Raw genomic sequence first — 14,147 nt, 5'->3', positions numbered from 1 at the left:
GGACATCAGTGAACCAGATGGGTTTGCATGACAATCCGGTAGTTTTATGGTCATCATTACTGACCTACATTGGCTCCCGGTTAAGCAGCGCCTCGATTTCAAAATTCTCATCCTTGTTCAAATCCCTCCATGGCCTCGCCCCTCCCTATCTCTGTAATCTCCTCCAGCCCCACAACCCTCCCCGAAATGTCTGCGCTCCTCTAATTCTGCCCTCGAGCATCCTGATTATAATCGCTCATTGGTGGCTGTGCCTTCTGTTGCCGAGGCCCTAAGCTCTGGAACTCCCTGCCTAAACCACTTTCCTTCTTCAAGATGCCACTTAAAACCTACCTCTTTGACCAAGCTTTTGGTCACCTGCGCTAATTTCTACTTATGTGGCTCAGGATCAAATGTATTTGTTTTTGTCTTATAATACTCCTGTGGGATGTTTTATCACGTTAAAGGCGCTATATAAATATAAGTTGTTGTTGTGCAGAATCCTCCTTCCATCAAATTGAACATCAGCCCAACCACCACGGGGGGGAAAGCCGGCACTCACCTGGCGAGTAGGGGTGGTGTCCAGAATGATTTGCTGCTGCTGGTCGGATTGAAGCGCGGCAGTGCGGGGCCCCCCCGGTGGTGCGCTGTGGACCAGGTTGAGCTCCTCCCACGCCTCGGTGCCGCCGTGTTCGTCGGCCGCCGCGGGCCCTGCCGCCTCCTGGCGGGCCGCACCGGCAAGCGGCTGAAAGACGCTGGGCGCGGAAAGAGGCGGAGAAAGCCTTGGCTGCAAGGGTGCCTCCGGGGCGTCCGCCGTCAGCAGGAACCATCCTCGAGCCTCCGCGCCGACCAGAATCCCGCTTGTATTTCGCAGCCCGTCGCTGGTGGCAGCAACGGGACAGGGCGGCCCGTCCATCGCTCCGACCGAAGGAACTACACGTCGAGAAAAACACAAAAATACAATTTAACGCCACAGCTCAATGCAGTCGTCTCCACTTCATTTCGCAAACAGTACCAATAGATGGCGCCTCCGGCAGTGCGGCACTCCCTCAGCGCTGCCCCTCAGGCAGTGCGGCGCTCCCTCAGCGCTGCCCTGGAGTGTCAGTCTGTGGAGTGGGATTTGAACCCACAACCTTCTGAGTCAGAGACGAGTGTGCTGCCCACTAAGCCACGGCTGACGCTAACAATTGAACTTCTAGTTTTTTTTGACAGGCTAGTTTGTTCGGTTTGAATTTTGTGGGCCTGGGAGAACTTTGGGAAAAAAGACTGTTTTGGCACAGCTGTGTGAGCGAATCCCAATCAGCCGAGATCTGACAGCTTGAGAAGTAGTAACATGGATTTAATGGGGGCACATCCGTGTGGCCCTCCAGTCGAACCCAATTGAAGAGGGACACAATATGTGACAGGCACACCTTCCACCGTCATAGATATAAACAAACATTTAAAAAAATGGGTAGAGAAGCTTAGGAGAACCACAACAACAGAGCAGAATACAGCTGCAACTCAAAACCACAAGCTGGACAGCCTCCAACGTTATACTCACGGGCAGATGAGGGACAGAGAGTAATTCCAGCAAAATCCTCGCTTAGATTCTAAAGCGTTTGCAATTTTTTTTAAAGCAGGGTTTCACAGCAGTACTCTTACTACAAACTTGAGGCAAGACCTTAGCAGAAGAGGGGCTTCTATTTATTGCCAAGCCTAGCCGTGGCGAAGCCCTCGGCTTCCTGGAGGGCGGAGCCAGGCGAGCTCCAGCGGTTGCAACACTTTTTCAAAAGGTTACATGCGAAATGGAATGTCGCGACTGTTCAAATTGATACAATTGTCCGGGCCAGCGTTCCAAAGTCAGGCGCTCGCACCGCCCGGACCGGAAACTGACGATGGCGGCCTGATGCAAACCCAGGCAATTCCTCTCTCGCTCTCTCTGGGAGACGCTGACTGGTCGATTTCACCCTCTTGTCGAGCGCCTCGCACGGAAGATTCCACCTCTTTCTCTTTCGCTCCCGGTTTTTGGTGTGTGTGTTTTTGGAAGGGAGGAGGTGGTTGTTATTCTCCTCGCCACACACATTCACTCCCATGCCATAATAAAACGTCAGCGACAAGAGCAAAGGTCAATCGGCGTCACCACGTGGGCAGGATTTGCGGAATGAAGCCACTGGTATTGTGTTCACAAAGCTGACACATTGCACCGGGTTCGAAAACATTGTGCACGTATCCACCAGAGATCGTTAAACGGGTGAAGCAAAGTCCAGGAGCTGCACTTTGGCTTCAAGCACTCCCCCTGTTGAGGCTTTATAAAATAGCCTTTCAAATAACAACTTGTATTTATATAGCGCCTTTAGTGTAGTAAAACGTCCTAAAGCACTTCAAAGGAGTATTATAAGACAAAAAATGAAAAGACTTGTATTTATATAGCACCACAACACTTTACAGTCAAGGAAGTATATTTGAAATGTAGTCACTATCGTAATGTAGGAAACAGCAGCCAATTTGCACACAGCAAGCTCCCACCCACAACAATATGATAATGACCAGATAATCTTTTAGCGATGTTGATTGAGGGATAAATATTGGCTATAAATATCTTATTTGAAATTGTTATATATGCAAACTATAGATATATGCTCTGTGTAGTCACTGTATAGTTGCATAAGATGGAGACTTGTTACCTGATGTACTATCAATAAGGTTTACACTGTGTATATACTATGCTGGCGCCACTAAAGGGTGCAACTGGTGAACACCGGCGTCTCCTGCCCCTGTGGCAGAGGCTGTCCACCAGAGGGCACTGTAGTGGGAGACCTGAGGCTGCTCAACATGCTTGTGCCTCACTCTGGAGTTACAAATAAAGGGCCAAGGTCACCACAGTTTGAGTACAACACATTGCTTCGTGGAGTCATTCATAAGTACATTACAGACATAACAGAAATAGTGTCATAGGATCTTTTACATCCACCTGAGAGGGCAGATGGGGCCTCGGTTTAACGTTTCATTCGAAAGATGGCACCTCCGACAGTGCAGCACTCCCTCAGCACTGCAGTGGAGTGTCAGGCTAGATTTCTTTTGTGCTCAATTCTCTGGATATGAACCCACAACCCTCTGACTTAGAGGTGAGGGTGCTACCCACTGAGCCACATTGAATATCAGATAAAGCTGGTTCCTCTGCTCACTCTCTTGGTGACATATGTGGCAGGAAGGGGCTGTGTGCATCTTGGAGTAACTCCATTCATTGCAGTGGGGACCGTGACTTTGGACTAACTTGGATGATCCTTGCACCTCATGGCAATTGGTCGACAAAGCAGTGCGCAGACCTACACACTTGGGGCTGGATTCCCGGCGTTGACCTTTTTGGGGCGATAATGGCGGCGGGGCGGGAAAGTTAGCACCCGGGAACAGTTTGCGTCTCAGAAGTTTGGGCAGCTGGGCCCAGCGCTAAGGGAGGCAATGTACACTTGGGGCGTTAGCTTGGGAAACTCCCGAACTAAAGAGCCGGGCCGGGAACGCTCCGAGAGGCAGGGTGGGGGAACGAAAAGCAAACACAAACAACATTCCCAAACATTGCTCACGCCACGACAACACAAATCGCAAAAAAAAAATTAAAAGAGAAAACAAGCACACTTACCTTCGGAGTCCATTACCTGCTTCTTCGGTGTCTGCATTGTTGGACCGCCCGATTTCCCAGGCGGTCGCTGTGTGGCGCGCTGCGGGGCGCACGGGTTGGGCAGGAGTCCAAACTCGCGCCGGTGTCACAACCAGGGACGTTGCAGCTCTTCCGGGCGGTGCTGCTCCGCGCCGCCGCTAAACCCGACCCGAGGATCGCTGCGGGGCGCTGGAGGCTGACTGCCCGGCCAAAGCACTGCACTGCCGCCATTGCTGCCGCTCCGGGGCCAACAACGGAGTGCAGGAGACCCGAAAATCCAGCCCTTATAGTAAATACCACGGCACCACAAGAGAGTGCAGAGCCTTGATCCACCTCAGCCCATTGCCGCTGACCGCCGGCTCCATGGGTCAATTATTGTTGTGGGCGAGTATTCCTGGGATCGTTTTGCAAGGCTGGGATTCCCAGCTGCAGCTCCTCATTGGGGCACCAGGAATTAGCAGCGGGAGCAATTCTGGGAATGCATGGAAAGGGAAGCAGCAACAGAAAGGGAGGATGGAAGGCCAAGAGGCCAACTTTACCCGGGGCGTGGGAGAGGCGAATGGTTAGAGGCATAGGATGGCCCTCTGAATTGGGGAAGGAGAGTTAGAGGAAAGGTTCTCTGAATTGGGAGGAAAGAGGGTTAAACACCGGAGTGCTTCCAAATTGGAGATGGTTCGAAGTTAGTAAGAAATGGCAAGTTACATGAAGTACTTCAAACAATATAGACAGAATCAGCTAACATTGTGCTGAAAATTTCCTTGTTGTATTCTCTTGGATGAAACAGTCTTTCATAGAACTTGGTGGAATAAGTTGTTCCGTTTACCCATCAGCCCTGTGCTCGCTGACCTACATTGGCTCTCGGTTAAGCAATGCTTCGATTTTAAAATTCTCATCCTTGTTTTCAAATCCCTCCATGGCCTTGCCCCTTTCCTATCCCTGCAATCTCCTCTAGCCCCACATCCCCCGAGACATCTGCGTCCCTCTAACTCTGCCCTCCTGAGCATCCCTGATTATAATCGCTCAACCATTGGTGGCCGTGCCTTCTGTTGCCTGGGCCCCCAAGCTGTGGAACTCCCTGCCTAAACCTCTCCACCTCTCCACCTTTCTTTCCTCCTTTAAGACACTCCTTAAAACCTACCTCTTTGACCAAGCCTTAATTTCTCCTTTTGTGCCTCGGTGTGAAATTTTGTTTTATTACAATCCTGTGAAGCACCTTGGGATGTTTCACTACATTAAAGGCACTATATAAATACAAGTTGTTGTTGTTATTGATGCTGCTGACCAATCTTTGGGCTCCTGATCTGCACACAGATGAGCTGAGAAACTAAACTCCTTTGATGTCCTCAAGAAGCCCAATCGCACCTCAGAGCTCACACCTTGTGGGGAAAGGGTTAATGTAGAAATATCAATGTCCTCCAGCAAACATCTGTCTTTAATGGTTCAGTCACCACAGTCATTTAAGTTGACTACTCCCAGCTCTGGTTAACATTTCAAAACAGCCAGTCGTAGTCATTGACAAACCTGTGATGCAATTAACTGGGTACTACACTCCAGTATACATGTTTGAACATAACATAAGAACATAAGAATTAGGAGCAGGATTAGGCCATTTGGCCCCTCGAGCCTGCTCCGCCATTCAATAAGATCATGGCTGATCTGATCATGGGCTCAACTCCACTTCCCTGCCCGCTCCCCATAACCCTTCACTCCCAAAAATCTCCACCTTAAATATATTCAATGACCCAGCCTCCACAGCTCTCTGGGGCAGAGAATTCCACAGATTTACAACCCTCTGAGAGAAGAAATTTCTCCTCATCTCAGTTTTAAATGGGCGGCCCCTTATTCTAAGACTATGTCTCCTAGTTTTAGTTTCCCCTATGAGTGGAAATATCCTCTCTGCATCCAGCTTGTCGAACCCCCTCATTATCTTACAAGTTTCAATATCACCTCTCATTTTTCTGAACTTCAATGTTTGAATCCAGCTCAGACTATTAAAAGAAAACTTGGATTTATATAGCGCCTTTCATGACCACCGGACGTCTCAAAGTGCTTTACATCCAAAGAAGTACTTTTGGAGAGCAGTCACTGTTGTAGTGTGGGAAACACAGCAGTCAATTTGCGCACAGCAAGCTCCCACAAACCGCAATGTGTTAATGACCAGATAATCTGTTTTTTTGTTATGTAGATTGAGGAATAAATTTGGCTCCAGGCACCGGAGATAATTCCCCTTGCTCTTCTTCGAAATAGTGCCATGGGATCTTTCACGCCTGTAAAGTCCTTACTTTACAGTATGAAACCACACGAGGCACATTCTGGGGACAAGGTCACTCTGTGACCTTAACTCTTTATTCGCAGGACTCCAAAGACGATGACCCTGCATGGGACCTCCCTTTTTATAACTGTGTGATCAGGTAAGGAGTGTCTCCCACAAGTTCACCCCTGTGGTCAAGGCGTGCATCTAGGTTGAGTGTATACAGTAATACAGTGGTGTTACATTGTGGTTACATACATGACACCACCTTCCCCCCCCCCCCTCCCCAAAGTCTTATTGGGATCATAGGTTTAGTCTTTCAGGTGGTCTACGCTCCCTCGTGGAGCGCCGCAGTTGGGGCTCTGGTTGTTGGACACTGACGTGAGTGTCTGTCACCTGTGGTGATTCCGGCCTGTCCGGGCTGACCGCAGGGACTGTGCATTCTTCCGATTGCTCCTGTTGCTCGTTCACTGGCAGTGTTGTGAGCTCCATCTCATGGTCTTCTTCAGGTTCCTCCGTGTTGATGCTGAACCTTTTTTTTTACTTGGTCCAGATGCTTACGACATATCTGACCATTGTTGAGTTTTACCATGATGACCCTATTCCCCTCTTTGTCAATTACAGTGCTCTCAAGCCATTTGGGTCCCATGGTGTGATTGAGGACAAATACAGGACCATTTATTTCTATACATCTCCCCCTCAAATTACGGTCATGGTACTTGTTTTGTGACTTGCGCTTGCCCTCAACTATGTCGGTTAGGACTGAGTGAATGAGGGACAACCGAGTTTTGAGTATCCGTTTCATTAGTAGTTCTGCGGGCCAGAACCCCGTGAGCGAGTGTGGTAGGGATCTATAGGCCAGCAGGAGACGCGATAGGCAGCATTGTAGGGAGGGTGCTTGAATCCTGAGCATACCTTGCTTAATGATTTGGACCGCACGTTCCGCCTGGCCATTGGAGGCCGGCTTGAACGGCGCAGTCCTGACGTGGTTGATGCCATTGCCCAACATAGAAACATAGAAACATAGAAAATAGGTGCAGGAGCAGGCCATTCAGCCCTTCTAGCCTGCACCGCCATTCAATGAGTTCATGGCTGAACATGAAACTTCAGTACCCCCTTCCTGCTTTCTCGCCATAACCCTTGATCCCCCGAGTAGTAAGGACTTCATCTAACTCCCTTTTGAATAAACTCTCGGAATTCGTAGCTTGTGAAGCATGGGCCATTATCACTAACCAGGATGTCCCGGCAAGCCATGGGTTGCAAAGACCGCACGTAGGCTTTCCAAGGTGGTGGATGACGTGCATGAATTCAGAATGATGCACACGATCCATTTCGAGTATGCATCTACCACAATAAAGAACATCTTACCCATGAACGGGCCCGCGTAGTCAACATGAATGCGTGACCATGGCCTGGTGGGCCAGGGCCACGGGCTGAGCGGGGCCTCCCTGGGGGCATTACCCAGCTGGGCACACGTCGTGCATCTGCGAACACAGTGTTCCAGGTCTGAATCAATTCCAGGCCATCAAACGTGTGACCGGGCAATGGCCTTCATCAGCACAATGCCTGGGTGCTCGCTGTGGAGTTCTCTGATGAATGCCTCCCTGCCCTTCTGGGGCATAACTACCCGGCTGCCCCATAGTAGGCAGTCGGCTTGGATGGAGAGCTCATCCATCCATCTGTGGAACGGTCTGACCTCCTCAGGGCATGCTACGTGTGCGGGCGCCCAATCCCCAGTCAGGACACGTTTCTTAATCAGGGATAGGAGGATCTCTGTTTGTCCAGATTTTGATCTGGTGGGCTGTGATGGGGGAGCCTGCAATGTCAAAGACATCGACAGCCATGACCATCTCAGCGCTTTGCTCCGCTGCCCCCTCAGTGGTGGCCAGTGGAAGCCTGCTGAGCGCGTCAGTGCAATTTTCAGTGCCGGGCCGGCGCCGGATGGAGTAGTCATAAGCAGCCAGCATGAGAGCCCATCGCTGTATGCGAGCTGATGCGTTGGCATTGATATCCCTTCCTGTCTGACAACAGGGATGTTAATGGCTTGTGGTCCATCTCTAATTCAAACTTCCTACCAAAGAGGTACTGATGCAATTTTTTTACACCATAGACACATGCAAGCGCTTCCTTCTCGGCCATCCCATATCCCCGTTCTGCTTGAGAGCGCGACCTGGAGGCATAAGCCACAGGTGGTAGTTGACCCTCAGCATTGCCCTGCTGCAACACGCACCCAACCCCATAGGACGATGCATCACATGTCAGAACCAATTTTTTACAGGGGTCATACAGGGTCAACAACTTGTTTGAACAGAGTAGGTTTCGCGCCCGATCAAAAGCCCGTTCCTGACAGTCCCCCCAAAACCAATCGCAACCATTAAGCAGGAGCACGTGTAGCGGCTTCAACAACGTGCTCAAGTTCGGCAGAAAGTTCCCGAAATAGTTCAACAGTCCCAGGAAAGAACGCAACTCCGATGTGTTGCAGGGCCTGGTGCTCGTCGAATCGCCTCTGTTTTGGGTTCGGTGGGCCGAATCCCATCTGCAGCAACCCTCCTGCCCAGAAACTCAACCTCAGGAGCTAAGAGCACACATTTAGACTTCTTGAGTCGCAGGCCTACCTGGTCCAGTCAGCGTAGCACCTCCTCCAGGTTGTGGAGGTGTTCCTCGGTGTCTTGACCCGTGCTGAGGATGTCATCCTGGAATACGATCGTTCCAGGAATGGATTTGAGCAGGCTTTCCATGTTTCGTTCAAAAATCGCGGCCACTGATCGAATATCAAACGGGCGCCTGTTATAAACAAACAGTCCCTTGTGCGTGGTGATGGTGGTCAGTAGTTTAGATTCGTCGGCCAGTTCCTGGGTCGTATAGGCTGAAGTGAGGTCCAACTTGGTGAACAGCTTGCCGTCTGCCAGCGTGGCGAAGAGGTCCTCCACTCTCGGGAGTGGGTATTGATCTTGTAGGGACACCCGATTGATGGTGGCCTTGTAGTTGCAACAGATCCTGACAGAGCCATCCGCTTTTAGGACGGGAACGATGGGGCTCGCCCAGTCGCTGAATTCAACAGGCGAGATGATGCCCTCTCTCAACACCGGTCCAATTCACTCTTGATCTTTTCCTGCATCACATACGGCATCGCTCTGGCTTTGTGGTGCACTGGCCTGGCGTCCAGGGTGATGTGTATCACTTCTTTAGTGCCTTTGAAAGTCCCGACGCCAGGTTGGAATAGTGAATCGAATTGTTGTAGGACTTGTGAGCACGAACTTCGCTCCACAGATTACATTGCATGAACATCCCCCCATTTCCAGTTCATCTCAGCTAACCAGCTCCTCCCCAACAGTGCGGGACCATTGCCCGGGACAATCCAGACCGCCAGCCGATTCACTAATCCATTGTGTGTCACAGCCAACATTGCACTGCCTAGCACCGGAATGATTTTTTTAGTGTAAGTTCATAATTGTGTCTCAATATGTGTTAATTTGGGTCTACTGGCTTTAAGTGACCAGAGCTTCTCAAATTGCTGAACACCCATGAGTGACTGGCTGGCCCCTGTGTCCAGCTCCATGCGTACAGGGATACCGTTTAATAAAACCCTCATCATCATTGGTGGCGTTTTGGTGTATGAACTGTGAATATTCACCACATGGACCCGCTGCACCTCGGCATCCATCGATTTGCGCCAAAGGTCATCCTGCCTCAAAGATCCTCTTCTGGTCCATCCACCTCATATATTAGTCTCGTTGCAGACTTCCTGCACATTCGAGCTAAGTGGCCACTGAGATTGCACTTCCTGCAGACAAACTGTTGAAATCTGCAAGATCTAGCTGAGTGTTTTCCCCACACCTCCAGCATGAGTTAAAGTTTCCATTGTTGGGAATAAAGGGACTATGGCCAGGCATTCCGCGCTGACTGTCCCTTTGACTGCTCTTAAGTATCCTATTGGTGGGTGTCAATGGCCCCATCCCGGGCCGCATTGACCACTGTGATGGCGTGAATGTCCGTTCAGCCTGCCATTGTCTCTGTTGAAGTCCTACTCTGGGGTCTATTGCTGCCTGGGGAGCGTCGGACTGCCCCTGCCTGCCTGCGGGGCTCTGAGTCACATTGATGATGTTGACTCCCTGATCCATCGCTGCGTTAGAGGCAGAATTGCGCACGTATATTATTTTCATTTCTTCCTCCCCCGCCATGAAAGTTTGAGCTATCAACACCGCCACTTCCAATGTCAAATCCTTGGTCTCAATTAATTTGCGGAAAATTCCTGCATGACCGATGCCCTTGATAAAGAAGTCCCTTAGCATCTCCCCCCTGCAGGTGTCTATGAACTTACAGAGGCTGGCCAAACGCCGGAGGTCCGCTACGAAGTCCGGTATGCTCTGTCCTTCACGATGTCGATGGGTGTAGAATCTGCGTCGGGCCATATGTATGCTACTTGCTGGTTTGAGATGCTCTCCAATCAATTTGCTCAGTTCTTCAAAGGCTTTTCGGGTGCTAGCAAGTCCTTCATGAGTGCGTAAGTCTTTGGTCTACAGCTGGTCAAAAGATGAGCCCTTCGCTTGTTGGCTGCTGCATCCCCCAGCCATTCTTTCGTAACGAAGCTTTGCTGAAGCCTCTCGACAAAATCGTCCCAGTCTTCCCCAACACAGTACTGTTCCTCTGTGCTACCGGTGGCCATTCTCGTGGGTCGTGAATTCCCGTTTCTCATCGCCAATGTAAAGTCCTTACTTTACAGTATGAAACCACACGAGGCACATTCTGGGGACAAGGTCACTCTGTGACCTTAACTCTTTATTCACAGGATTCCAAAGACGATGACCCTGCGTGGGACCTCCCTTTTTATACCTGTGTGATCAGGTAAGGAGTGTCTCCCACAAATTCACCCCCTGTGGTCAAGGTGTGCATCTAGGTTGAGTATATACTGTAATACAGTGGTGTTACATTGTGGTTACATACATGACAACGCCCACCTGAAAGAGCAGAAGGGGCCTCGGTTTAACGTCTCATCCAAAAGACGGCACCTCCGACAGTGCAGCTCTCCCTCAGCACTGCACTGGGAGTGTCAGCTTAGATTTTTTTTTGTGCTCAAATCCCTGGAGTGGGACTTGAACCCACAACCTTCTGACTCAGAGGCGAGGGTGGGAAGAGGCTTCCCTGTCTCAATAGCTGCAAGGATCTAGAGATTCTGCATCCTCTTTCACAATTCATAAATTCATAATGTCATTAGCGAGAAGTCTATCCAACAGGAGCAGAGGCCTTAACATAGACACAAAGAGTCGATTCCTAGTCAGACATCTCCCTGTACCTCAGTCCAATTGAGCAACGAGTTATGTGAATTGCTCCAATTGCCACAGAAATAACTCTCATTCTTTAGGGATACAACAGGCTGTTGACAACGTTACCCTGTCTATCTAAAGTCATGTAAAAGTATAAGTGTAACATCAAGAGTCTCTGATCATTTGACAACAACAACTTGTATTTATCGTGGGCTGTCCCTCGAAATCGAGGAAGACTTGCTTCCACTCTAAAAGTGAGTTCTTGGGTGACTGTACAGTCCAATGTGGAACCACAGTCTCTGTCACAGGTGAGACAGACAGTCATTGAAAAAAAAGACTGGTTTGCCGCACGCTCCTTCCGCTGCCTGCGCTTGGTTTCTGCATGCTCTCTGCGACGAGACTCGAGGTGCTCAGTGCCCTCCCGGATTTATATTTATTTGCATTTGTATTTACTTGTATTTATAAGGTGCCTTTAACATCCCAAGAGCTTCACAGGAGTATATTGTCTCAAATTCTGCCCGGTTCCAATGCAGCACACGCTTCTCGTGGTAGGTAATTGTCAAAAGAACTAGAGGCAGTGTGAGGAAAAAAGAATTACGCAGAGAGTTGTATGATCTGGAACGCGCTGCCCGAAAGGGCGGTGGAAGCAGATTCAACAGTAATTTTCAAAAGGGAATTGGGAAAATACTTGAAAAGGAATAAAAACATTTGCAGGACTATGGGGAAAAAGCAAGGGGAGTGGGATTAATTGGATCGCTCTTTCAAAGAGCCGGCACAGACCAGAAGGGCCGAATGGCCTCATTCCGTGCTGCATCATTCTATGAGGACTAATTCAGAATCTGTTCAGATCGCTAGCTTTTGAAAGATTCTTTTCTGTCTCATAGCTGCTACATTTCTACTCCTTAAGCATCAATGTGAGGACATTTTAGCAGCTCTTGACTGTTTTCTTGCTCCCAGATCACAATAAAAAGCAGCCCTCCAGTTAATCTAGATTGCTAATTAATGTAACAATGCTTCACTCATTAATCCAATTAAATATACTTAACAGATTTCACCTCACAGAGAAAAAGGAGATAGGATTGTGGCGGCTGAGATACAAATATCTCCTGGTCAAATGGGCGTTAGTCATCAAGACTTGCTAATGCTTAGGGCGAGATAGCAGTTTCTCTCAGCAAACAGAATCTCTTGTCAACAGAAACTTGTACCTGCTTCATAGTTGTGTGTGGGACCGAGGGCCCAGGTTTAATGATTAACCCCTCACCATGGTCATAGGCAGTCCCTCGAAATCGAGGAAGACTTGCTTCCACTCTAAAAGTGAGTTTTTAGGTGACTGAACAGTTCCGTACTGGAACCACAGTCTCTGTCACAGGTGGGACAGACAGTCGTTGAGGGAAAGGGAGGGTGGGACAGGTTTGCCGCACGCTCCTTCCGCTGCCTGCGCTTGGTTTCTGCACGCTCTCGGCGATGAGACTCGAGGTGCTCAGCGCCCTCCCGGATGCACTTTCTCCACTTAGGGCGGTCTTTGGCCAGGGACTCCCAGGTGTCAGTGGGGATGTTGCACTTTATCAGGGAGGCTTTGAGGGTGTCCTTGAAACGTTTCCCCTGCCCACCTTTGGCTCGCTTGCCGTGTAGGAGTTCTGAGTAGAGCGCTTGCTTTGGGAGTCTTGTGTCAGGCATGCGATCAATATGGCCCGCCCAGCGGAGCTGTTCGAGTGTGGTCAGTGCTTCGATGCTGAGGATGTTGGCCTGGTCGAGGACACTAACGTTGGTGCGTCTGTCCTCCCGGGGGATTTGCAGGATGTAATGGTGTATGTACTCATCATGGTGTATGGAAGAAGTGCATCCGGGAGGGCGCTGAGCACCTCGAATCTGGTCGCCGAGAGCATGCAGAAAATAGGCGCAGGCAGCGGAAGGAGCGTGCAGCAAACCTGTCCCACCCACCCTTTCCCTCAACCACTGTCTGCCCCACCTGTGACAGAGACTGTAATTCCCGTATTGGACTGTTCAGTCACCTAAGAACTCACTTTTAGAGTGGAAGCAAGTCTTCCTCGATTTTGAGGACTGCCGATGATGATGATGATGATGTATGGCCCACTGGAGACCACATGGGATGACTACCATCTACTCAGATCACTTCCAGGTCAGAAAAGGACATGTCACCAGACCAATGGTACAGGTTAAAACTATTTGGTCAGATTTATTTGATGTAGAATTTAAGAAAAACATAGAACCACAAGAAACCAAGCACTAGGGTTTATTTCTAGAGTGTTAAAATTGAAAAGTAGGGAAGTTATGCTAAAATCTGTATCGACCCTTGGTTAGGCCACACTTGGAGCACTGCGTACAGTTCTGGTCGCCATATTATAAAAATGATATAGAGGCACTGGAGAGGGTGCAGAGAAGATTTACAAGGATGATACCAGAAATGCGAGGATATACATATCAGGAAAGGATGAACAGGCTGGGTCTCTTTTCTCTTGAAAAAAGAAGGCTGAGGGGTGACCTAATAGAGGTCTTTAAAATTATGAAAGGTTTTGATCGAGTGGATACAGAGAGAATGTTTCCACTTGTGGGGAAGAGCATAACTAGAGGCCAGCAATATAAGATAGTCACCAAGAAATCCAATCGGGAATTCAGAAGAAACTTCTTTACCCAGAGAGTGGTGAGAATGTGGAACTTGCTACCACAGGGAGTGGTTGAGGCGAATAGTATCGATGCATTTAAGGGGAGGCTGGACAAGCATATGAGGGAGAAGGGAATAGAGGGTTATGCTGATAGATGTAGATAAGGAAAGACGGGAGGAGGCTCGAGTGGAGCATAAACGCCGGCATGGACTGGTTGGGTCGAATGGCCTGTTTCTGTGCTGTATATCCGATGTAATCCTGTGTAATATATTGAAACAGTGAAATTTCTACAAAGAGTAGAACTGGAATCCGTCCACAAGGGGTTAACATACCGGTTCCTGGAGAGTGTTTCTGATCGTCTCTTCTCAGCAAGCTCCTGGAAACAAAGTCTCGGA

The 14,147-nt window shown here is 49.4% G+C and overlaps 1 protein-coding gene across 3 annotated transcripts in view; it reads right to left on the bottom strand.

The window, feature by feature from the left end:
- The window catches only part of LOC139235038 (triacylglycerol hydrolase DDHD2-like), a 51,807-nt gene extending 49,593 nt beyond the window's left edge, over positions 1–2,214 (bottom strand). For 2 of the 3 annotated variants that reach the window (XM_070866143.1, XM_070866145.1), the window contains exons 1-2: positions 1,520–2,214; positions 539–909 (exon numbers count right to left, since the gene is read on the bottom strand). In XM_070866143.1, the coding sequence (XP_070722244.1) occupies positions 539–892 (354 nt within the window). In that variant the 5' untranslated portion in view covers positions 893–909; positions 1,520–2,214. The remainder of the gene's footprint in view (positions 1–538; positions 910–1,519) is intronic. The other variant, XM_070866144.1, reaches the window with a different exon arrangement.
- Between the last annotated feature and the right edge of the window lie 11,933 nt (positions 2,215–14,147).

Source organism: Pristiophorus japonicus, chromosome 22 (assembly GCF_044704955.1).
Source record: "Pristiophorus japonicus isolate sPriJap1 chromosome 22, sPriJap1.hap1, whole genome shotgun sequence".
NCBI lineage: Eukaryota > Metazoa > Chordata > Chondrichthyes > Pristiophoridae > Pristiophorus > Pristiophorus japonicus.
Note: the sequence above shows the minus strand (reverse complement) of the source record. Positions and strands in the feature narration are given on the sequence as shown.